Raw genomic sequence first — 24,915 nt, 5'->3', positions numbered from 1 at the left:
CTTGGTTGAAAAATAAAGGTTATTTAGGCCTAAGTATTTATGGACAAAATATTGTGGGTCTAGGACAGGGGTAGGCAACCTCGGCTCTTTTACGACTCATGGACTTCAACTCCCAGAATTCCTGAGTCAACTATGCTGACTCAGGAATACTGGGAGTTGAAGTCCATGAGTCATAAAAGAGCCGAGGTTGCCTACCCCTGGTCTAGGAATAGCTTCTTCAGAAATGGTTCTTTTGCCTCTTTTATTCCATCACACCAAGATTTCTTCGTCGCTTTCTGGATCTACCTAGTTATCTCCCTTTGGGTGGTTCAAATCATGGGCAGGATTTAGGAAGGCATATGGCTCCTCTTATTGAGTCTCCCTGAGATTTGTTCAATGTAAAGTGATCTCATAGAGGCTGGCCAGCTATGACCAGGACACCTTAATATGTATTGCATGAAATCCAGAGTTCATGATCATATAAAGACAAGTGATTTTATGCTCTAAATGCCTCACTAATCTGTCACAGAAGATCCCTGAAGGTTCTAACATCACGTTTTCCAAAACAGATGACAACAAACCCTTCATCGCTTTAAAGTGCCCTGCTGGACAGCTTCTTAAGGATTTGAATTTGAATTTTGAATTTTATTGAATTTATATACCGCCCTTTATATATTTATATATCGTCCTGCAGTGGAGGTTGTTCAGAAAGCTTTTTCTGCAGCCTTCACGACTGAGTCATAAGCATGAATGACTCTTACAGTCTCTGCAGTCTGGTGGTTTTCAGAAAAAGGACAGATATTCAACCTTACTGTCCCAGAGAGATGACTTAATGATAATTGTTATCCGTGACTTATTCTGTTTCCATTCCATAAATGAACAGAGGTTCACAAAAGATCACTGATTCTGGTAATTCTTCCAGAATATCCCAGAACCCATCAAATTCCCTAAAACTCCAGGACTGATTATCTTGATTGATTCCCTTCCCTACTGGAGAAGGAAAGTTAAGAGATGCCTAACTTCTCTGTGTGATGGTTGACCCAGGAAAGCATCATTGTCATGGGCTTGATGATAACTTCAGACAGATTGTCCAAGAGATAACACAATCTTAGATAGGAGTAGAATATTTTTTTTAACAATAGAAATAGCACTTAGACTTTATATACCGCTCCACAGTGCTTTATAGCACTTTCTGAGTGGTTTATAGTGTCAGCATATTGTCCCCAACAATCTGGGTCCTTATTTTACTGACCTCAGAAGGACAGAAAACTGACTTAACCTCGACCTCATTAGAATCAATCTCCAGACTGTAGGCAGAGTTAGCCTACAGTACTGCATCCTAACCACTGTGCCACAAATTCTGGGCACCTACCGCTCCAGCCCATCCTCCACACTAAGGGTATAAAGACAGAGCTCCCACCTAGACTATTGACCCCCCCCAAATTCATCAGAACAAAGTCAACTGGACACTCCCCATCCCAGGGCTATCGTTACAGAATCTAGACAACTGTGTGGCCAGCAGTTAGACAGGGCACAACTGGAATTTCTGACATCAAAAAAGGTGTCACTTTATTATACCCTAGATGGGCACTCACCTCAAAATCCAGGTCAGAGTACCGTAGTCTTTTCCTCTGGGGAGGGAGGCGTGAAGTAAGCATACCACAAAGGGGGAGGAGGGAAAAAAGAAAAGCCTTCATTACTTTGTCTAGTTCTTAGAAGGAGAGCAGGTGGTTGGAAGGGCACCCAAAAGAACGCAGAGATGGAACCATGGGAAAAAGGGGTTAAGAGAAGCAGGAGGAGAAAGTCATCTCCAAAGCATCACAGGAGCAAAGGACAGGGTCAACCCTAATGCAGTTTGGTGGCCATTTCCTTTGACCAATTGTCTGTGGCTACAGAATGGGTTTTAACCACAGCTGTTTGCTCTAAGAAAATCTACTATTCTAGCTGCGTCTTCTAACAGGCTCTTAGATGACCATTTTTCAATGGCCTCCAGATCTGAGGGGCTCGTATCACTTGGGCGAGTTCTTTCGTGGTTGGTAACCCAACATTAGGAGAGCAAACGGAAGGGAAGAAGTTGAGCTTTAACATTTGACCTCAGAGGTAGGGAGTTGATTGCATTTCAGCACATTTCTCCCATTTTGGGGTCTTCCACATGACGCTGGAGGTGATGATAAATTAATCCGACCCTTTCCTGAAGTCCAGGACCGGGAGAATAGAATCCAGAGGGCAGACTCTTTCTTCTCCTTCTCTGTCAATCTTGGTTCCACTGACAACTGGAGGATCAGCCCCATGGCCATATTTCAATTTTGGTCTTCCTCCCTACTTCCACATTGCCAAAAATTCACTTTCCTTCCTTCCTCTGGAACCACACTGAATCTGCTGTTTTTAAGCTGCCCATCCCCCCAAAAGTCATCCCTACAACCACATTTGTCTGAAGCAGCTTCTTTTACTCCTCAAAAAAAAAAAAAAAAACCAACAACAACCCAAAAACCCAACTTTGAGGATGCAAATACAAAAGCTCTGGCTTCCATGGCACTGCCAAGCATAGAAACTCTTCAGCAAAGGGGAGAGTGCAAGGGAACCCTTAGCTCAAAGCTCATTCAATAAACACCAGAGGGGGAAAAAATGGAGGATTAAACGCAGATTAATTCAAGTTAGGGATCTGTGTGTTCTCAGGATACAGGAAAAAAACATTCTGAAATAGATGGGCAAAGGACTGCTTTTATGCTTCTTGAACAAGCACTGCTTTTCACAGCAGAAACACCCCATGCCTGCCCTTGAATTCAAAGTCAGACCACTTCTTGCAGGCAACAGTATCTGCAGGGAAAACAGACGCAGTCATGGTACAGACTCAAACTGGTTGAACAATCCATTTTAACTCCGGGGAAGATTGTCCAATCAGATTTCATGCAGAAGTTTTAAAAGGTTAAGGCAGTCTTGAGAGGCACTAGTGTGGTGGAAGGAAATCTGGATTCCCAGGAGGGAAGGGCTGCATTCCAAAGGGCAGAGAGGTGGCAACACATAGAAAGTTTGGTCAGGAAGAAGAGAGTTTTAAAGGTTCTTCCCAAATTATTCCCAGAGTATATTTAAGATAAAGGTAAAGGTTCCCCCGCACGTGCGTGCTAGTCGTTTCCAACTCTAGGGGCCGGTGCTCATCTCCGTTTCAAAGCCGAAGAGCCAGCGCTTGTCCGAGGACGTCTCCGTGGTCATGTGGCCGGCATGACTAGACGCCAAAGGTGCACGGAACGCTGTTACCTTCCCACCGTAGTGGTCCCTATTTTTCTACTTGCATTTTTACGTGCTTTCGAACTGCTAGGTTGGCAGAAGCTGGGACGAGTAACAGGCACTCACTCTGTTATGCAGCATATTTATGGTGATGCAAATACAGGTAGTCCTCAATTTATGACCACAATTGAGCCCAAACGTTTTGTTGCTAAGCGAGACAGTTAAGTGAAGTTTGCCCCATTTTAGGACATTTCTTGTCATAGTTGTTAAATGAATCACTGCAGTTGTTAAGTTAGTAACATGGTTGTTAAGTGAAACTGGCTTCCCCATTGACTTTACTTGTCAGAAGGTGGCAAGAGGTGGTCACAAGACTCTGGGACACTGCAGCCATGATAAATACGAGTCAGTTGCCAAACGTCTGAATGCTGATCACGTGACCATGGGGAAGCTGCAACGGTTGTAAGTGTGAAAAACTTTTTCAGCGCCGTTGTAAGTTTGAACAGTCACTAAATATACTGTGGTAAGATGAGGACTACCTGTAGTTGCTTTAGCTTGGCAAAATTTCTGTCTGCAGGTGAGGAACAATCAAGGAAACTGCTCAGATGTAATTCCATGTGTCTTTCGTGGTCCTTGGGGCCTGAGAGGGAGGCATGTAAGCTCTCCCTGCACTGAGGAACACTCAGGAATAATGGCTGATGCTTCATGCTCAGCCGTAAATCAGTAGAAGAAGTAGTAAAGCTACTTCGGGTTTATATTATAAGTTCCTGGTTTAAAATTCCATGTCTTTTTCTTGAGTCTTGGGGGCCTGATAACTAAGCGTGGCATTCAGCTCTATGGTAATTCTGCACTGATTAGTCCACGGGTGGGGTTTTGTCTCTAGTTCTGGGCAATTCCTTGCTTAAAAAGGGCAAAGAGAATTTGAAGCAAGCTCAGAGAAGAGTCCCCATGCTGATCTGGAACTCCCAGCAGACGAGGAAGGGTTCAAGGTGCTGGCCATGCTCAGCTTGCAAAAAGGAAGACCAAAGGGAAATATCGTGACGGTGTCTAAGTAGCTAATAGGCTGTCACGTGAATAATAATAATAATAATAATAATAATAATAATAATAATAATAATAATAATAAAGTTGGAAGGGACCTCAAAGGTCATCTAGCCCAATGCCCTGCTCAGGCAGGAAACCCTATACCATTTCTGACAAATGGCTGTCCAGTCTTTTCTTAAAAACCTCCAGTGTTGGAGCATTCACCACCTCTGGAGGCAGGTTGTTCCACTGGTTAATTGTTCTAACTGTCAGGAAGTTTCTCCTTAGTTCTAGGTTGCTTCTCTCCTTGACTAGTTTCCATCCGTTGCTTCTTGTCCTGCTTTCAGGTGCTTTGGAGAATAGCTTGACTCCCTCTTCTTTGTGACAGACCCTGAGATATTGGAACACTGCTATCATGTCACCCCTCACCCTTCTCTTCGTTAAACTACACATACCCAATTCCAGCAACAAAGCTGAGAGGATGACAAAGGCCAAAAGTTAAAAGGAAGAAGGTTCAACTTGAATGGGAGAAGAACTCTCAGGGTAGCGAAAGCACTGCACAGTGGAACAGGCTGGCTGAAATTGTGGTAGGTTCAGCGGTGGGATCCAGCCGGTTCGCACCAGTTTGGCAGAACCGGTAGCTAATTTTTTGTTGCCCAGGCCCAGAATGGACTTCCGGAAGCGGCATCCAGGCAGAGAACTGGTGGTTCACACATTTGAATCCCGCCACTGGGTAGATTCCCCCTTTGTTGCAGCTTTCAAATTGAGATTGGCTGGCCAACTCATGGAGACGGCTGAGGTCTTTGAATCTGTGGTTGTTTGTTTCTGTTTTTTTTTTTCTTTCCACTCACGGTCACCCCTTCTGTTTTTATTTTAATTTTTTTATTTTAATCCCATTTATATCCCGCCCTTCTCCGAAGACTCAGGGCGGCTTACAAGCTTAGCAATAGCCTTCATTCTATGTATATGCCTGCTTATTAGGGCTTTCGGGGGCCCCCAAGCAGCATTATTACAAAGTCAGCTTATTGCCCCCAACAATCTGGGTCCTCATTTTACCTACCTCGGAAGGATGGAAGGCTGAGTCAACCTTGAGCCTGGTGGGACTCGAACCTGCACTAATTGCAGGCAGCTGGTGTTACTTTTAATACAATGTGGCTAGCATTATTGAAAGAGGCAGCCTTTAGACCAGATTTTTCTCAACTTCTGCAACTTTTAACCTACGTAGACTTCGATTTTCTAGAATTGCCCAGACAGCAAGTATGTCTGGAGAATTCTGGGAGTCTGGGTTGGAAACTGGAAGTGGAGAAGGAGTGGGGGAGAATTGCGGCAAGAGGACTGCAGTTAAGCAGGCAGGAGGCAACACATTCCAAAGAGGACCCAGAAACGAGAGGCAGCCCAGTCCTAAACTGGATGGTGGGGGGAGGAAAAGGTTCAGGGTAGCCACAGCCTAGAATCTCCCAGGATACAGTATATCTTTTAGATGAGGAGGTAATAGCTTCAGTCTGGCAAGATTCTGTCTATCGGATGTAAGCAAATAAAGATCTGGATTCATTTGGATTTCACTCTGTCATCTTTAAATTATGCCTGGCAAGGCCACAACTTAAGAGTAGCCAAGCTTGAGAAATGCTAGTTTGGACCTTCACCACAGCTCTTCTAGAGCCTTTGGGGAGAAAGCCATAAGAGTTAAATTTAGCGGTCCGAAGATAAGTTTGAGTTGTGGAGGACTTGTCCAGCTTTGTCCAGTCAAAGCATTTTAATTAGACAAATGATTTTCAAAGGTGTGCACGTATCACCTTGTATGCAAACACCCCCTTGGGCTCAAATATCAACTTTTATACATTCAGACACCTTTTTTCCGCTGAATTTCCTTATGCAGATCCACTTGTTGAAACTGCTACCTCTCCCCATCATGGTCACCTATGCACATCATTTATAGCATTCTCAGAACCAACATATGCAACCAATGAGGAAAAACTCTTGTAACGTATACTACTTTATATATGGAATAACTTTGCACATGGAAAACCTGACTTTGGGAGGAGATGTCTGGATTGGAGAACCTTTTTCATAAAGATATTGTATTTCTAGGTGCTGACAACAGTTTTGGAGACAATACTGTACCATCAAACATGCCATTCTTTTCAATGTCCAACATTACGTTTCGTGGCTGTAATACTATTCTAAACTACAATTTCTTGTTACAACCAATATAGCTTAAGGTCTTTTTCTTCACCAGTATCTTAAGTCAGGATAAAATCATAGATAATGGAACATCTGGGGAAGGAAACAGGTAGAAGATTCATCTGTCCTCTATCAACTTTGGATCCTGCACCAGTTGCAGGAAAAAGGTAAGAAGCATTGGAAAATACGATGGTCTAAGAGTAAAAATGTTTCTGTGCCAATTTCTCATCATGGACTGAGGACAAGGCAAAAAATAAAGGATTTAATGTGCACCTAAACAGAAATAAATCTATTTAAACTCAGTTGGTCTTACCTCTCAGCAAGTACGAAGAAGTATTTAACAGCTCAAAGAATAACCCACTCGGGATTCTGCAGCCCTTTCATCCTGTCACATTAGGTTACTGACAGGTAATCCTTGACTTGCAACTGGTTGCTTAGTGACCTTTTGAAGTTACTTACCACCCAGATGGGAAGTACCAATAGCCACCTCCTCTGTGGTCATGTGACTGATGTCCAGCCACTTGACAACTGGGCTGAAGTTCTGGCCATTTGCAGCTTCCAGCCATCATGTGATTGCATGTTAGGATGGTTTTGCTTCCGATTTTTGGACAAAACCACACTCATGGCAAACACCCCCTGCTTTTGTTTAACAACCAGGCATTTGCTTAATGACCACTGCAAAAAGGGTCATAAAATCAATCAATTTTATGACCATCCCAACTTACGATTGTGATGGGCAGGCTCCATTATGATCACAAGTCAAGGACTATCTCCAATCTCTACCCCGCCTCCCCCCACCCCTACTCCTCTGGCCACTTACGAACTTCATGCTTGCAGAATCAAACTCAGTAGCCTGAAGCTCTGCTCAGGCCAGAGAGATCAGCAGCCCTTGCTTCGGTACAACGTCCAAGAAGAACTGGGCAGACCCAAAGTGACACTTACCTCCAGGGAGCCCACTTTCATGGCCGAACCAGGCACAGTGCGGGGCATGCTGCGGCTTCGCTCTGACAACTCTGAGGCCAGGATCTGCCGCACCGTGGGGTGTTGCTTGAACTGAAGGCCATACGAGTGCTTGACTGTCCCATAGGGCTGGTTCAAGTTCACGTTGATGTGGTCCATGGAGGTGAAGCTGGGATAAGCCTTGGCCTCCATGGACGGACGGCCCTGAGGCGGGCCTGGAGGCTCGTCCAACTTGATGTTGAGTTTGCCTTCTTCCCTGCTGAAAGGCTTAAGGCTCACCGTCCTCCGGGGAAGCACCATGTAATTGCTCTCCAGGGAAGCCTCCTGAGAGTGCAGCCAACCGTAATCCAGTTGCCGCAGGTTGCTGTCACTGCACAGGTAGACCGGCGCGTGGGCCACGTCCACGTTAATGTCCTTCTTGGCAGGGGGGGTCACTGAGCTCCTTCAGCCCTTTCACCACATTGTGTGTCATTTGTGGCATCTGGACCAGGATGGAAGTGGGCGGGATGTTCCCAGGAAGGGTGGAGAAGCCCAGGCCACCTTCGGAGCTGGTGTTGAGCTTTGGATCCTCATCACCGTCCAGGGAGATGCGCGACAATGTGCTGGTGATGGTAGCTGGGTTGCACGTGTTAACCTCTTTAAAGAGGACTGGGAGAGGAGAGGGGGAGGGGGGGTTAGACCATTTCTGAAACAATATTCCCAGTGCTCTGGCAATTTGTCAAGGAGTAGGAACAATTGTTCTCCGGGAATGCTTTCTCTTTTTAAGCTTTTCTAGTGGAGTGAGGAGCGTGCCTGTCTCACCTAACCTACGTCACAGTGCCCTAGGTACAGTGAAATGGATTTTTCTGAGCCTGGAAATCTGATTGTTTAAGGAAGGAGTGGAGAACCCTGGAACTTGGAGCTGAGCAAAACTATGAAGTTCTACTGAATTCAGTATTAAGCAGTGCTGTCAAGGGGGAAAAAATCTGCTTCTGCCCTCTACCAATTCTCATTCTGTTTGACGAAAGAGGATCTGCTTTCAAATTTCCTTCCAAAGAAAATGAGAAGTTTGGTAAAATTCTTCTGAGCACCCTTGCACTTGGAAAGAGTCAAGGGCACTGTGCCTGAATGTCCTTGTCTTCCACTGCACCATCACACCTCCGGTGAAGTGCCTCCTCCCCAGAACAGATCATCTGCAAGACGATGTCCACTATCTTTCATGAGAGGCACGCATACAGATCTACAAAAGGGGCAAGGTGTGATCTGTATGTGTGCCTCCATTTTTGCAGATTTTGGCTCCTTTTCCACAACTTCCCCGCTGGGATCTTTCCCCAACTGGGAAAGAGTGGGCTGCCAGAAAAAGTGGCAGAGGGAGGTCACGGAAAATAATTCCTCTTTTTGGTAGCTTCTTCTGATTCTTCCATCAGCTGAAAACCAGCTTTGTGAAATTTGAAAGTAATCTTCACCTGAAGGGTTAAGTAATCCTACCAATTAAAGTTAAAGGGATAACATGGAAGGGGAAGACAAAAATTGGACAAACTGTAGAACTGGTTTCAGCATAATATTGGTCTTAATTTCACACTGAATTGATGGTATGGTCGATAATGGGGAAAGGTAAAAGAAATTGGACTCAACAGTAATAATTACTGGTGCATGTTTACAGGACATAGCCTGACATGGTCATACTATTAGACTTAAGCTGGCTGAGCCTAGCAGTGGAAATCACCTTCCTCTTGCAACCTACTTCCTTCTTTTTGCACCATATGTTCAACCCATCAAATCCTGACCTCCTAACCTTCCACAATTCTAAAAATACCTTGGGTTTCTTTTACACCCTGGGAAAGGAGTAAAACTGGTCCCTTCTCCATCATGCAGTAACATCATTCCACAGTCAAACCCTCTTTTTCTCACACAGGAAGGAAGAGAGAGGCCCTCACCTGTCTGACACGCCAGGTCAACATCCTTTTCAAAATCTGTCTATAAAAACACAGGAAGAGGGGGAGAAAGGGAGAAGAAGAGAAGAGAAGGAAGAGAAGAGAAGAGAAGAGAAGAGAAGAGAAGAGAAGGGAAGGGAAGGGAAGGGAAGGGAAGGGAAGGGAAGGGAAGGGAAGGGAAGGGGAAGAGAAGAGAAGAGAAGAGAAGAGAAGAGAAGAGAAGAGAAGAGAAGAGAAGAGAAGAGAAGAGAAGAGAAGAGAAGAGAAGAGAAGGGAAGGGAAGGGAAGGGAGAGGGGGAGGGAGGAGAGGAGAGGAGAGGAGAGGAGAAGAGAAGAGAAGAGAAGAGAAGAGAAGAGAAGAGAAGGGAAGGAAGGGAAGGGAAGGGAAGGAAGGGAAGGAGGGAAGGGAAGGGAAGGGGAAGGGAGAGGGGGAGGGGAGGGGAGGGGAGGGGAGGGGAGAGGGGAGGGGAGGGGAGGGGAGGAGAGGAGAGGAGAGGAGAAGAGAAGAGAAGAGAAGAGAAGAGGAGAGGAGAGGAGAGGAGAGGAGAGGAGAGGAGAGGAGAGGAGAGAAGAGGAGAGAAGAGAAGAGAAGAGAAGAGAAGAGAAGAGAAGAGAAGGGGAAGGGAAGGGAAGGGAAGGGAAGGAAGGGAAGGGAAGGGAAGGGAAGGGAAGGGAAGGGAAGGGAAAGAGGAAAGAGAAGAGAAGAGAAGAGAAGAGAAGAGAAGAGAAGAGAAGAGGAGAGGAGAGGAGAGGAGAGGAGAGGAGAGGAGAGGAGAGGAGAGGAGAGGAGAGAAGAGAGAGAAGAGAAGAGAAGAGAAGAGAAGAGAAGAGAGAGAAGAGAGAGAAGAGAAGAGGAAGGAAGGAAGGGAAGGGAAGGGAAGGAAAGGGAGGGAAGGGAAGGGAAGGGAAGGGAAGGGAAGGAAGGGAAGGGAAGGGAAGGGAGAGGGAGAGGGGAGGGGAGGGGAGGGAGAGGGAGGAGGAGAGGAGAGGAGAGGAGAGGAGAAGAGAGAGAGAAGAGAAGAGAAGAGAAGAAGAGAAGAGAAGAGAAGAAGGAAGAGAAGAGAAGAGAAGAGAAGGAGAGAAGAGAAGAGAAGAGAAGAAGAAGGGTGGGCGGTGGAGAAGAATGAATGCATCATGGATAGCAAACAAGATTTGGTAATATTACTTAATTTGACTTTCCATATTGAATTAAATTATTTTTGGGATAAGGAAAAAAAACAAGGGTGTACAAGATATTCTGAAATGGTTGTTCTGAGTGTTTTGGAGCTTGTTCATCAAGCACCTTGTATACTTTTCTTTGTCAAAAAGCTTGGGTCCAAACAAAAATTTCCTTTCTTCGTTGTTCTGAATATTTTGCCCCTGATAAACAACAGGAATTCAAAACAACTTCTGATCCTCAGGTTTCAATGTAAGAATATGAGTGGGTTGGTTATCAACACTGAATGCTACTCACCACCCACCTACAGCAAAGCTGAAGAAGGGGGATGATTTAAGAAAATAATTCAAAAGCCACCCCCAAAACAAACAAAGTAACAATTAAATGCAAATGAATATGTTCTGCAGCCCTTCTGCTTGTTGTTTGGCAGTTGCTAATTTATTGAGATAAGGAGCACTCAGCATAGATTACATCCCACCTACGATAAACATGAAGAAATAAGGAGCTGTTGTAAGTTCCTGTCAGTCCCTATATTAGAATAACCAACATGTTTTAAGCTCTGCCCTATTGGAACAAATCCTGAACACTGTTTGCATGTTTAAATATATAGTCTATTTTGAAAGCCAAGTTCAAATGGTGATATTATGTGTGCTTGGCTGAGCCCCCAATAGCAGAGTGAATATTTGATGACTGATCAACACGAAACTGGCATAAAGGTGACCACAAAGATGGACATGTGCCTGGCCAAAATGACAAAGCCTATCTCTTAAGAAGGCCAACCAGATAATAGCTTGAAACACACACACACAAGTGTGTGCTGTGAGTCTGGAACCTCTTAGTTTAATCCCAACTAAATTTGATCTTATTAGCTCTTCATGGCATTCACATACTGCATTCTGGATTGCTTTTTTATCATGGTTTGTAGACTCCATTCAAAATATCTAGCTTTCCACATTATCTTGTAATCCATAATTTAAAATTTGCAATGGCCATGTTCTCCCAAATATGAAGTCAAAACCAAGCATCATGAAAAACGTAGGACAACAGTTTGGTTTAATGAATGGCTGGGTTTACACAATGCATTAAGAAATAAATCATAGCATATAAACGATTTCAACTGGCTTCACTAAATCCACATGAAGACCAAAGAACCCCAGTTGTGGACTAGGTCAAAGTCTGAATATCATCTCTTCCCCTTTGCTGTCAGCTCCACCTCTGACAGCACACATAAAGATAATTCAGACGACACACCTGCAGTGTGATTGATCATAATAGAAATGTCCAGTAACCCCACACATATGCAACTGGCAACACAGCCATAACCACAGTATGTGTGTAGGGTGAAGGCCTGTAGAAGGCTTCTATCAACAACACACAATTTGTACAGATCCACAAAAGTTAAATGTTTAACTTCCAAGGATCTGTGAGCTGCCAGGAGGCAGTGGGAGACATTCACGTCTGCCCATTCTCCTCCCTTTGGGATGAAATGTCGGGGCATGGGGAGAACTAGGAAGAGATCTAAGCAAGGCCAGAAGTGCTGGCTTTGAAGGGCTGCAAGAGAGAGATATGTAATTTTTCCCACCCTTAGGACCCTCCTCAGCCTTTGATGGGGCTGGACAACTACATATGCTGCAGGATCTAATCTGGGTGGGTCACTAGGACTAAAGGTTTAGTCTTCTGAGCTTTCTGACTCGTGCTGGAGCCCATCCTCTTTTGTCTCTCCAGAATGTGAGAAGAGACAACATACATTTTCATCCACATTTAAATGGGGTTAAAATTAAATACAATTCAAAAAGTTCCCCAATTATGTACTGATAGGATATTACGATTTCCAGTTTTTAAAAAAATGGTAATTTTTGAAAGTATCAGGCCATCCTGAGGATCTTGTGGGGAATATACTCAATCCTAGGTCTTCAAGGTGCACAATTCTGTTTAACCCCCGCAGCCTGTAGTGTAAGACTCTGACCTTTTGGGCATCTACAGCGGTTCTACCTTGTCTCTTCTCTTCTCACAACATAGCCCACACTCACTCACCATGATCTGGACTTGCCCGTTCTTGCACGAATCTGGTGAATTCTCATTTTCGTCACTTTTACACACGCCAATCTGACATTTCACCACATCCTGGACCTGCAGGAGACAGACAGATCATTTGACCCCAAGTCTTCATAACACAACGTTCTTCCTCCACTGCCTATCTTCTCTATTTAGGTTCTGGAAGATAAAATCGGACACATTTGCAAAGTTAACCTTAGGTAGCACCTGTGTCCAACTTCTACGGAAAAGAGGGAAATGAGGTGGGAAGGGGTATGAATGAGTTGCAAAGAGATTTCCTGGTTTGGGGTTCAAGAGAGAGCAGCCAGTTGACCTTTGCAGGATACGAGACAGTTCACTTATTGCCCTAACACAGAAAAGTCAATGTATGAAGGGAATGTAGGGATCTGCAAAAAGGATCCTACTCCCGTGTCTCCCTCTGGTTGAGTTTGGGAAGGGACTAGGTTTTCTGAGCTGATATTTTCTGTTAGACAGGCTGCCAAGGCTGTAGGGAAAATGAACAATGGCACCACCATTTTTGTCCCAATTATTGCTTAGAAGGATTGCAAGGATGGAATGGATGCTTTCAACCACCCATTTCCCCCATGTGAAAAACTGGCTTTTCTATAAGATAAAAAGATTCCATAAACCTCTAGAAAACATCCATTTCACTCCTCCCAAATAATCCAAGAACTGGGCTGAAGGTGTTGCTTTTATCTTCCCTAAAGGGGTGGGGATGGGGGGAACAGCAGAGGACAGCAGGCTGAGTAGTGCAAATGGGTGTGAAGCTTCCTGAAAAAGCACCTTTGGGACAACCATGACCTGGATGACTGAGAGTCTCCATATAGGCTTTATGACAGTGTTTCTCAACCTTGGTGGACTTAAGATGTGTGGACTTCAATTCCCAGAATTCCGCAGCCAGCATGCAGTCCACATATGCTGGTTTGGGATTTTTGGGAGTTGCAGTGCTCACATTTTGAATTGCAACGACTGAGAAACATTGCTTTATGACTCACACTAAGAGAAACAGGGCACGGGAAAAGGGATTCCAGCCTTCAGAGCCAAGATGGATGAAACAGGGAAGACATAGCATACAGTAGGTGAAAGGACAGGAGAGGAGAGGACAGGAGAGTCCATCTTCTTCCATGTACCTGGGCTGACTGGAGAAGTTGAGCAAAAGATGGGGGCTTTCGTTATTCAAGCTATCACCTGCGCTGTTTTCCATTGGGCCTCTCTCAACTGAATGGAGGAGACGTTGCTGTCATATTTACTTTCAAACGATAAGAGAATTCAATAAAATTCCTGGAAGGTTTGTAAGTTGTGAATTGGCCAAGGATGGCATGCAACTGTCTGGTCCTGCTCTCTACAAGCCACTTTCCCTGGCTTCCCACCCTTCCCATTCAAGGCAGACAACGGGATGGATTTCCTGGCCTGGATGTTTTTAGGAACAATGTGACAGTCACTGCTAAGAGAGACCCTGTCCTGCAGAAATCCTGACAGAGGTTCTTCATTTTCACAGAGGAATTTGTCCAAATATTGGACCCAATTTGCCTGCTTCAAATGTGGCGGGGAAGATTGAACGGACAATGGCCTTTTAGCTCAAATGATTTCACTGCATGAAATGCTTCCTGCTCTGTCGGCAATTTTCTTTTCCAGATGTTGGATAGCTACAGCGCATTTATTTTCTGACCAAAGGTGAAAATAAATTATTGTTGTTGAAGTCTCCATTAGGTCAACCTCAACTGATGGGGATTTCATGGACATTTCTGGGTAGTTTTCTTGATAACAATATTGAAGTGGTTTGATGAAGTCTTATTCCAGAGTGCTATTTTCCTTTTTTCCAATCTGTCTTGGAGACACCCATTTTCTAACCTCCTTAACTTCTGAATTCTAAAAGGGCAGTCAGGTGTTATCTGCCACAGGCAGCAATAACATTCTGATGGTTGTATTTAAGTTTGTTTCCCCACATTTCAGGATACAAATACCTCCCATAGCAAATTCCTTTGTATGGAGGCAGGACAAATGGGAAGTCCAGTCAGAAGAGAGATCTAGAATTATCTTTGCTCACTATCTCTTCTCTACAGGGAGCCTTCATATATAATGTTTTGTAGCACTGAAAAATGTCATGGCAGAACTAGGAAAAATGCTGTCTCCCATTTCATCATCCTTTTTTGTGAGCAACAAAATGGGGAGTGTGTTCATACATGATTAAGAAACATTTCTGAGACGAAAAGGGACTGACAACACTGAAAATGGAAAAGACTTTCTATATAAACCAGAAGAAACTTGAGGAGCAAGAAGAAGAACAGACTGAATGGAAGACAAACATATCAGGACAACTATGGGGATCTGGAATAATAGAGAGATGATTCATTAGCCCTTCCAAAAAAATGGCAACTGGATGGTCTCCAAGGTCCCTTCCAACTTCTTCTTCTTCTTCTTCTTCTTCTTCTTCTTCTTCTTCTTCTTCTTCTTCTTCTTCTTCTTCTTCTTCTTCTTCTTCTTCTTCTTCTTTTTCTTCTTCTTCTTCATCATCATCATCATTATTATTTCAAATTTATATATATAGATATATACACACACAACAGAAGAAGATCTATTTGATGACTTAAAAGCATTGACATGGAAGGCGAGCTGGCAAAGGAAGAAAGCCAGAATAAGGATGAAGAAAATTGGAGTTTTGATTTATTAGAGAGGATTTTATATTACTAATTAAAATAGAATATACTCAAACAGACAAGAAGTGTATTTTGAATACTAGATTTTGTTATGAATTGAGATAAAGAAAACTTTGGACACTTAAAACTTGGAAGTATAAATATTAAAAGTTAAATTTGAATATTGAAGGGAAATTAAAAATTGGGGAAAACAAATAAATAGGATATTGATTGTCTATAAAGATTGAATGTAAAAGTAATTAAGATATGTATAAGCTAAAATTTATTGATAAATGTAATAAACATGTTTTTACTTAGTTGATATAAGAACTGTATTAGCTTAAATATGAGACAGTAGATATTAAGGGGAAAAGAGGAAATATTTGATGTTGAAATAGGGGAAATTTTGGTCATTAAATTTAAGACATTTGTAAATTAGTTGAAAAAAGGATGTTATACTGTATTATTAACTAGATGATGTAATAGAATATACTCAAACAGATAAGATGTGTATCTTGAATATTAGACCTTGTTATGAATTGTGATAAAGGAAACTTTGGTTACCTAAAACTTGGAAATTATAAATATCAAATGTTAAATTTAAATATTGATGGGAAACTAAAAATTAAACTAACAACCGGACATTGTCTATAAATATTGAATGTTAAAGCAACTAGGATATGTATAAGCTAAAAAATTATTGATAAATGTAACAATGTTATTTTTACTTAATTGATATAATAAGAACTGTATTAGTTCAAATAAGAGACAGTAGATATTAAGGGAAAAAGAGAGGAAATATTTGATGTGGTAGCTTGAGATTTGTACTAAAGATTTTTGTATGTTATTGAATTATCGATCAACCCAGCCACCACGTTGCTTTTAAAATACTTAAATGTAAAATTAGAAAATTAATAAAATATTACAAAAAAAGAAAGAAACATTTCTGAGACAATGACACATCTGGAATTTCGAATGCATATTGTGGATCCCTTCCCAGGCCAGTCTTCCAGTTGGGTTCCCATTGCAGTATGGAATTCAGGACAAGCATCACTGTGAACAAATATGATGCCAGGTGTTTGTGCTATGCTGAGTTTTAATGTTTTAGTTCAGGTGGGGCAGGGAACTAGGTAAGTGACCAGGGAGAGGCTTGGGAATGCAGTAATGAGCATAGCCTACATTTCCTATATACCCTTGATATAGGAACTTATTTTCCAAGGTGGCAGTGTTGGTTTTCTGACAAAAGGCAAGACAAATTTGTTTTCGTTTTTGTCTCTTGTCAAATCTGGTTCATGCCTGTGGCCAACACCCTTAACTAGATCAGTTAAAACCTTGATGACTATTTTGTAAAGCTTGCAAAACCTTGTGTGTGTGTGTGTTTGTGTGTGTTACCCTGCAGCACAAACCCACAGTAAGTTTGATTAAATTATGAATCGAGTTTTGAGAAAGTGGGCTTAACAATGGGCTGGATTGGGCAAATTGTACGAATTGTCAATGACTTGGTCTACCCATCCCCATTCGCAGGATTGGCCTGTTCATCCCAGGAGCACCTCCATCCCCAATGAACATTCAGCAAGCTGACAACTCTAAATGCCCACCTCTCTGCGCAGAAAGCAGTGGACGGTGATGATGACGAAGCCCTGCACCGAGTTGAAGACCGCAAAGAGAACTTGAAAGAGGATGGAGCGCCGGTCAGTCATGGCAAGCACAGCCGACATCCAGGTGAGTGCCAGGAGGGGAAGGACGACGCAGGAGCTCCACAGCGATGCCCTAGGCAGGGGGGGGCAAAGAATGGAGAAGGTGAGACGGGTAGGCTCAGGAGCCATTCGCAGGGAATTTGCGATTGAAGGAAGGGTGGGGAATGCCTACAGGCTGGCTGGAATAAAGGCCTTGGGACCATTTCGCTGAAGCAGTTTGAATGGGAGGGCTGATGTCGGTCAGCACCGGAGGATGAACAAACACTAAAAGGCAGCTTGGGGTGTTTCAGGTCTACCTCTCACTCCCCTGTCTCAACCTGGTGCTGTTAAGATATAGGCACAGCATCCATGCCACCAGGCCAGTGGTGGGATTCAGACGGTTCGCATTGGTTCGGAAGAACCGGTAGCTAAATTTACTTGAATTCGGAGAACCGGCTGGCTTCTGGAAGTCCAGTCTAGGCCTTGAAGGCCTCCCAGGCCTAGAATGGCCCACCAGAAGTGCATAATGCCACTTCCGGAAGTCCATTCTAGGCATCGGAGGCCCCAGCCTGCAACACATAATAGAACCGGTTGTTCAGGTATTTGAATTCCACCACCGCACCAGGCTATTTTATCTCATCTTCATTTTATTTTATCTTATCAACAATCAAGCAGTAATCAATACCCCAATCAAGAAATTACCAACCCAGACTAACAATCGAATGGTAAACAATAGTCTAATCAAGGAATCACCAGGGATACTCCCACAACAGCTGACAAGAGTGAGCTACTTGTATATAAGCAGAGAGCAAAACCCACTGATGATATTATGTAGTGGGATAATGAAACATTCGAAAGAAAACAGCCAAGCTCAGAGGGCACCATGGACCCCACTATGTTATCTTTCAAAATTTATTCAAAAATTAGTGTGGCTGATGCTTAGTATTTCTTGGTATGGTCAACTGATCAATTAGTCAGGCTATATGGTATGGTACTGGAGATGACTGGAACACAAGTTCAACACATATAGGAGGCAACAGGCTGAAGATGAGTATGCTTAAGAAATGTGGTCAGTCTCTGGGGTCAATGAGAGATTATGCTCTGCATGAACCCAGAGGCACGCTCATCTAGAGTTTCAGCATTCCAGGTGTGAAATGAGGGTTCTCCATTTTCATGAGGGGTTCTTGCAGGAAGGAATTCACCAGCAATGTCCTGCTTCTTGCTTCTCATTCTTTTCCTTTCCCCTTCATTAAGGTTTTCCTCCTTCAAGCATCCCCTATCTTGCACCAAATTATTCAAATCTGAGATGACCCACAAACTCACTGCTTCTCTCATATCCTAAACCTTGGATTAGACTCTGTTTGGGGCAAAGGATTAGCTTGCTTCCTAAACTTTATGCAGTTCCACAAAATCTGCAGAGAGATCAACTAGACAACATGCCCCCCCAAAAAAAATCACATTAAAAAAAGAACAAAGACCACCAATAACACAGACATGGCTAGGAAGTTACAAAAAAAACCCTTTTCATTCCTTGTTCTGCACAACAGAACGTAAGATGAGACTTGTTAGATCAGGCCAAGATCACATCTGGGTCAACATCTTGCATCGCACATTGGTCAACCAGCTGCCTTCAGAACATTCACAAATATGGCTAGGGGTCAGATAGTGTGCTATCTCTGATCGCAGAACCATTGATAATCTGACCTGCCATGAATCTGTGCAATCCACTTTTACAACCACCCAATTTTGTTTGCTGACCCCTGGCCCGCAAGCAGGGAAGGTCACAATTTAATTCTACATGGTGTGAAAAAGATGGTCCTAAATCCCCACAAAGTTCATTCTAACGGATGGCTCCTGAATTCCAATACAAAATCTACCCTGTATGACTTTATGTGTATCTGTTATGACTCTCTTTTCCCCTACTTGCTCCAGGCTAAAAACAACAACAAAAAAACACACACCCCAAAACAACTCTTAAGGCTGGCATATTTCCACACCAGGTCCCTGCTGTTAAATTTCCCTGCATTTCAAAATGGCTGAAACTCAACTGAGTCTTCTTTTGAGATGATGGCAACAATATATCTCAGCCAGGCACGCAGTGAAACTGGGCTTCTATCAAATACTAAAATGCCCCTTGTTGAGATCTACTCATCCTGCCCAGATGAATTGCAAACCTGACTGCTTTTGGAGTGGGGTGAAGTGGATTGGAGAAGAATCTTTAAAAAAAAAAATCCTTTTGATCTCCCTGCTCAACTCTTCACTCAATTCTCTTCATCTTTTCCATGAAGATTGAAAAAGATTAATTGTTTTTTTCCAGATGTAACGGCCTGCATTACATCCTCTTCTGTTCTTTGCATGCATTAAAAGCAAGGGAGGGAGGGAGGGAGGGAGGGAGGGAGGGAGGGAGGGAGAGAGAGAGAGAGAGAGAGAGAGAGAGAGAGAGAGAGAGAGAGAGAGAGAGAGAGAGAGAGAAATAGTTCATGCATGCGATTAATTATTTCTAACTGTCTTTTAATTCCAGCATCCTTGCTTGGCTGTTAAATGCTTGTTAAAAGAAATGCGGGGAAACAACAGTGCACATTTCCAGCCATGTAGACGGGAGAAAACACGGTGAAGGAAAAGCAGGTGGTGCTCAAGGAGGGCAGATTGTCAGTTCGCTAAAAGGGAATCAGATTTGTTTCCTTTCAAGCATCTTCTCAATTTCTTCAAGGAGGAGGAGAGCTGGGTCGCTGAAAGCCCGAGTTTATTGCATCACCGAAGTCTCCTGCAGACGCTTTGCTAAAACAAACAAGAGCCTCCAGCAGGGCACAGCTGTTCTGCGGGGCCATCACAATCTGCACGGGAGGCCAAGGAGTTTGCTAGGGCTAATTTGGAAGGCCACAAGCAGTTGTGGCTTTGCAAAAGAAATGAAAAGAAAAAAAAGAAAAGAAAAGAAAAAAGTTTCCCAGCCCCTGGGCTGCTGGGGTGACTTGCTTCAGCTTGCTGCCGAAAGAATCGCCATCGCAAGCAATTCACACATGCACGCGTCTTCCAAAGTGCCTTTTCAGCAAGCAGGGCTATTTAAAAAATAATAATAATAATAATAATAAAAATCGCCTTTAAAAATCAAACTCCTCTTAAAGATCACTTGCCTGCTCCCTGGATGCGGAAGGCAAAATAGCTGGGAGCAGAAGATAACCGATTGCATTTGCTCAGGGGCAGGAATGTCCACAGAATACAGGCAGGTTGACTTACAACCATTTGTTTAACGACTATACCGGGGGTCTTCAAACTTGGCCCTTTTATGACTTGTGGACTTCAACTCCCAGAATTCCTCAGCCAGCTTTGCTGGCTGAGGAATTCTGGGAGTTGAAGTCCACAAGTCATAAAAGGGCCAAGTTTGAAGACCCCTGGACTATACAATGGCCCTGGAAAAAAAAAGGTGATTTACAACTTCCTGACAAGCAGGGGAGGGAAAACCGGCTTTACTTAATGACTTGCATTGAGTCACTTAACAACTGCCCTGAATCACTTAACAATTGGGGTGGGGGGTGGGGAGGGGAAGGCACAAATTCAGCCAGGACTCACTGAACTACCGTAATTAGCGAGGGAAATTCTCATCCCGATTTTAGTCCGTAAGCTGAGGACTGCCTGTATTGCAAAAAAAAAAAAAAAAGGGCGAGACCTATCATGTTCACAGTCCTGACTGTGTGGGGGCACAGATGCTTTTTCTGCCATTTGACCCAACCCACTTGGCCAGCCTCCGTCACCGGTCCACACAACCAGGGCGCTTCGTACGGGGAGCGCTCTTTTCAGAGACGCCCGCTCAAGTCTTCTCTTTCCGTTCCTCACACTGCATAACTAAACAGATTTGTATTTTGGAGTGTTCATTAGGCTGGAGGCTTTTCAAGTGCTCAGTGTGAGCTCTGATCAAATCCAATTTAACTGTTGTCGTTCCCATTTCCCTGCTCCCTCCCTCCCCTTCCCGCCCCCCAGAAGGAAACGGCTTAGCTGGCAGAAAGGAGCAGCGGGAGCGACGCACAAAACTTCTTTTTCTGCAGCAGAATATCGGGGGGGGGGAACTTTCCACCTCATATGTGAGAGTTAGTAAATAAACCCCTCAAACCACAAACAAGATTAATACACTAATACAAGTGAGTGAGTTCAGGAGTATTTTACAAGAAATGTCTTGAAGCCATAATGGAATACCCTACACTACTAGGCATCAAATTCTTGGTTTGGATAGCTTAGAACCGCGACATTTGTTTTTAGATTTAGGTACTGCGTACAAAATTCTACACAGTAACGTTTTACTGGTAAATGACTTTCTTTTAGTTTCAATTGTAACCTAACACGGGCAAATAACTGTTTCAAACAAAAAGTAAACCATTCTAAACTCGACTGTAAAAAATTTGAATTTTGTAACAGAATTGTCAAAGTCTGGAATATTTTACCTGATTCATAGCTTTAATTCCAACTTAACTTTAATGGATGTCACCCCATACTTAAAAGAGGGTGTGTGTGTGAGAGAGAGAGAGAGTAAGTGCATTAACGTGCCTATTCTTCCTGTTACACTTTAATTTTTTTTCATTTTGCTCAGAGGATAGATCCACACCAGATCCCAAGGTCTGCGTTTGCGCTTCTGTTTTGGAGACCAGAAGAAGTCACTCTTTGGAAGGCTGGCCGGCTTCACAAATCCACCTGCCAATTTCTTTCTCTTAAGTTACAAGTCATCAGTAAACACATCACTCCCAGCCTTATTGCAATATGTTTCTGAAAATAAGGGAAAGGTTTGAATTTTCATGAGAATTTCAGCCTTCCGAAGGATTCCAACTTCCACATCCTGGCTAAGACAAATTTCCTCAGTTGAGGTCTCACCCTTGGCCAATCTGAGGTACCTACCAACAATTCCAAGTAGCATCTAAACATGGAATCCACAGGGCATAAGGGGCATCCCATGTGTTCCTGTGAGAGTTGCGTCTCACAGTCAGAGAGAAATAAGAGAAAAGCATATCTGAAGACCGTACAGAGGCACAGATGGAAGCAGGCCAACTAGCTCAAAAGAGGGGGCCCCAAGCAATCTGTTATGTAGGGCAGGAAGGAACATGAACATCAAGAAGGTTTGAACTTCGGTTTTATAAATAGGCCTAGTTATTGAATGCCAGCTGGTGCCAACATTCTTTTGATTTATTCTTTATAACTTTCTTCAGCAAATGCCATTTGTTCTTACTTCTTGTTTTTTTTCCCCCATGAACGTATCGAAGTGACATCATCGCTGCATTTCCATCAAGGAGGTTCTCCAATTTGAGGAGTCCTCCAGGACATAGTACTTTTTTTCTCCTCATTCCTGCAGGAAAATTTACTTGCTGTATCTTTGAAAAACTGAGGAAGATAATCTCATGGAAAATTCTAGAAAAGGGATGCCAGTTACATAGAGGGGTTGCAAACACCTGAAAATGACATGGCTCTTACTTGAAAAAAGGCTCCTGCATGTTACCTCATCTCCCCATAATAGCAATAGCACTTAAACTTATATACCGCTTCACAGGGGTTTACAGCCCTCTCTAAACGGTATGCAATGTTAGCATATTGCCCCCCAACGAACTGGGTCCTCATTTTGCCAACCTCGGAAGGATGGAAGGCTGAGTCAATCTCAAGCCACGTCAGGATCAAACTCCAAAACTCCAGACTGTGGGTAGAGTTAGCCTGCAATGCTGCATTCCAGCCACTGTGACACCATGGCTCATCCTTATTTGAAATCTTATAATCTTATTTGAAATATGTGTGGAAAATAAGGTTTTTCGGTGGAAATCCACTTTTTATACCTGCTAAGGTGACTGTGTTTATATGGCACCTTTTGTGTCGTTCCTACCTTAAAATGGCAACAACCCAAATCTGAGAAGACTGTGGGTCACCAAAAAGTTTTTAAGGATGTTTTCTTACAGATAGTCCTTGACTTGTAACCAGCCATTTAGTGACTGTTCAAAAGTTACAGTGAACACCCCTCAAGGTACTCATGGCCTGGTTCCAAAGTCCTTGGTTCTAAAGTCCCCCCCCCCGCCCTGCAGTCACATGACCATGTCCGGTGTTCAGCAACCGGCCCACATTTACAGCATTTTCAAGGTCCCATGGTCATGTGACTGTGTTTTATGACATTTTTGCTGAAAACTGACAATTACTTCTTATTCTCTGCAAAAACAGCCCAGAGCAAACAATTGGTTGGCTTTACAATTGAGGCATTAGCTCTATGACTGCAGAGTTCACTTAATATCCACTGCAAAAAAAATAAAAATAAAAATGCAAAAATGGATTGTGATCCTCTTTACAACTGTAACTGGTAGGCTCCAATACAGTCATAAATTGAGGACTACCTGTATTATTATTATTATTATTTTTAAAAAAACCCTTTATTACCTGCAAGAGTTATGAACAAATTGCATTGCATTTTCTGTCCCTATGTGGGCACACATATAAGATATGCTAAATATATTGATCTTCCGCCACCAAGCGCAGTTCTATTCTAGACTTAATATAATAAATCTTCATCCAGCCCCCAAGCTTAAAATGTCTAATTCCTGGTGTTCATAAATAGCAAATGCTGGGGACATACCCCAGAAGGACATATGCTTCTTTAACATGCAGCAATCAATGCAAGCTATTGACTATCCTCTTGATTTTAGCCCCAGATTTGGAGATAATAGGACAAGATGTGCTAACTATATTGATTTTTCACTGTCAGGCATAGTTCCACCCTACAGATGCCACTCAATTTTACCTAAATCAAAAATATAAACTGACTTCCAAGAATCCTCTTAGGAATACATTTGTCAAAGTGTCATTGGAGGCTAAAACTATTATTTTCATTAATATGAGCAGCATTTCACAAAGCTGTGGAAAGGCTTGGAGGCGTTGAAGAAGGACTTGGACCCCTGCAAGTTGCTACCAGAATTCAACTGAAATGAGATTTATAATGAATTTTTTTTTGGGGGGGAGTGGGGGAGAGTTCTACTTAATCCGATTGTTTTTGTATATAAGTAGTCCTTGACTTACAATCATTCGTTTAGTGACCGTTTGAAGTTACAAGGGGGCTGAAAAAAGTGACTTACGACTAGTTCTTGCACTGACAACTATTGCATCATCCCTACAGTCACTTGGTAACTGACATCTTTTTGTTAATTTACAACAACTGCAACATCCCGCAACGTCAGGTGATCACCGTTTCTGACCTTCCAGCTTGTTTCCGACAAACCAAGTCAATTGGGAAGCTGGATTTGCTTTTAACGACCATGATTCACTCAACATCTGCAATTATTCCCTTAACAACCATGGGAAGGGAAGGTCATAAAAGTGAGTGCAACTCACTTCACAACTGTCTTGCTGAACAATGGAAATGCTGATCCCAACTGTGTTTGTAAGTTGAGGACTGCCTGCACCTGGTTTCCCAGATATGCTAAAAGAATCTAGTTCAAAGGGGTACATGAAATACTCTTATATTCTATTCCCTCCTTTTTCTTTCCTTTTTTCTCTCTCCTGGTGTCTTCGCTTGGTTAGACAAGAGAGGGTGGAGGAAATGTGGTTGCTACTGGAATCCCAAGGTGGAAGCAGGCCAACCAAGAGCCTTGGTGGAGCAGTGGGCTAATGCCTCCTTAAGTAAGTCCAGCTGGCTGCAATTAGTGCAGGTTCGAGTCCCACCAAGCTCAAGGTTGACTCAGCCTTCCATCCTTCCGAGGTAGGTAAAATGAGGACCCAGATTGTTGGGGGCAATAAGCTGACTTTGTAATAAAGCCACTTTGCAGGGGGCCCCAAAAGCCCTAATAAGCAGGCATATACATAGAATGAAGGTTATTGCTAAGCACATTGGTTTGTGCTTAAATTGTAAGCCGCCCTGAGTCTTCGGAGAAGGGCGGGATATAAATGGGATTAAAATAAATAAATAAAAAAAAACTTGCTCAAACTAATGACAGGACAGGACAGGACAGGACAGGACAGAAGGTCTTCTAGTCCAGCCCCCTGCTTAAGCAGGAGAACCTATACCATTTCAGACAAGCAACTGCCTAGCCTCTTAAAAAAACAACCCAGTGATGGAGTGCCCACGATTTCTGGAGGCAAGCTGTTCCACTAGTTAATTGTCCTCA

The 24,915-nt window shown here is 43.2% G+C and overlaps 1 protein-coding gene across 1 annotated transcript in view; it reads right to left on the bottom strand.

Annotated features, from left to right (window-relative positions):
- Positions 1-24,915, bottom strand: part of ADGRB2 (adhesion G protein-coupled receptor B2) — a gene marked incomplete at both ends in the record, with an annotated part of 197,112 nt that overhangs the window by 11,625 nt on the left and 160,572 nt on the right. The window contains 6 exon segments of the mRNA XM_083370077.1: positions 1,575-1,610; positions 7,348-7,794; positions 7,796-8,013; positions 9,282-9,321; positions 12,469-12,564; positions 16,724-16,895. Coding sequence (XP_083226203.1) covers positions 1,575-1,610; positions 7,348-7,794; positions 7,796-8,013; positions 9,282-9,321; positions 12,469-12,564; positions 16,724-16,895 — 1,009 coding nt within the window.

This window comes from Vipera ursinii (assembly GCF_947247035.1).
Source record: "Vipera ursinii genome assembly, chromosome: 9".
Lineage (NCBI taxonomy): Eukaryota > Metazoa > Chordata > Lepidosauria > Squamata > Viperidae > Vipera > Vipera ursinii.
Note: the sequence above shows the minus strand (reverse complement) of the source record. Positions and strands in the feature narration are given on the sequence as shown.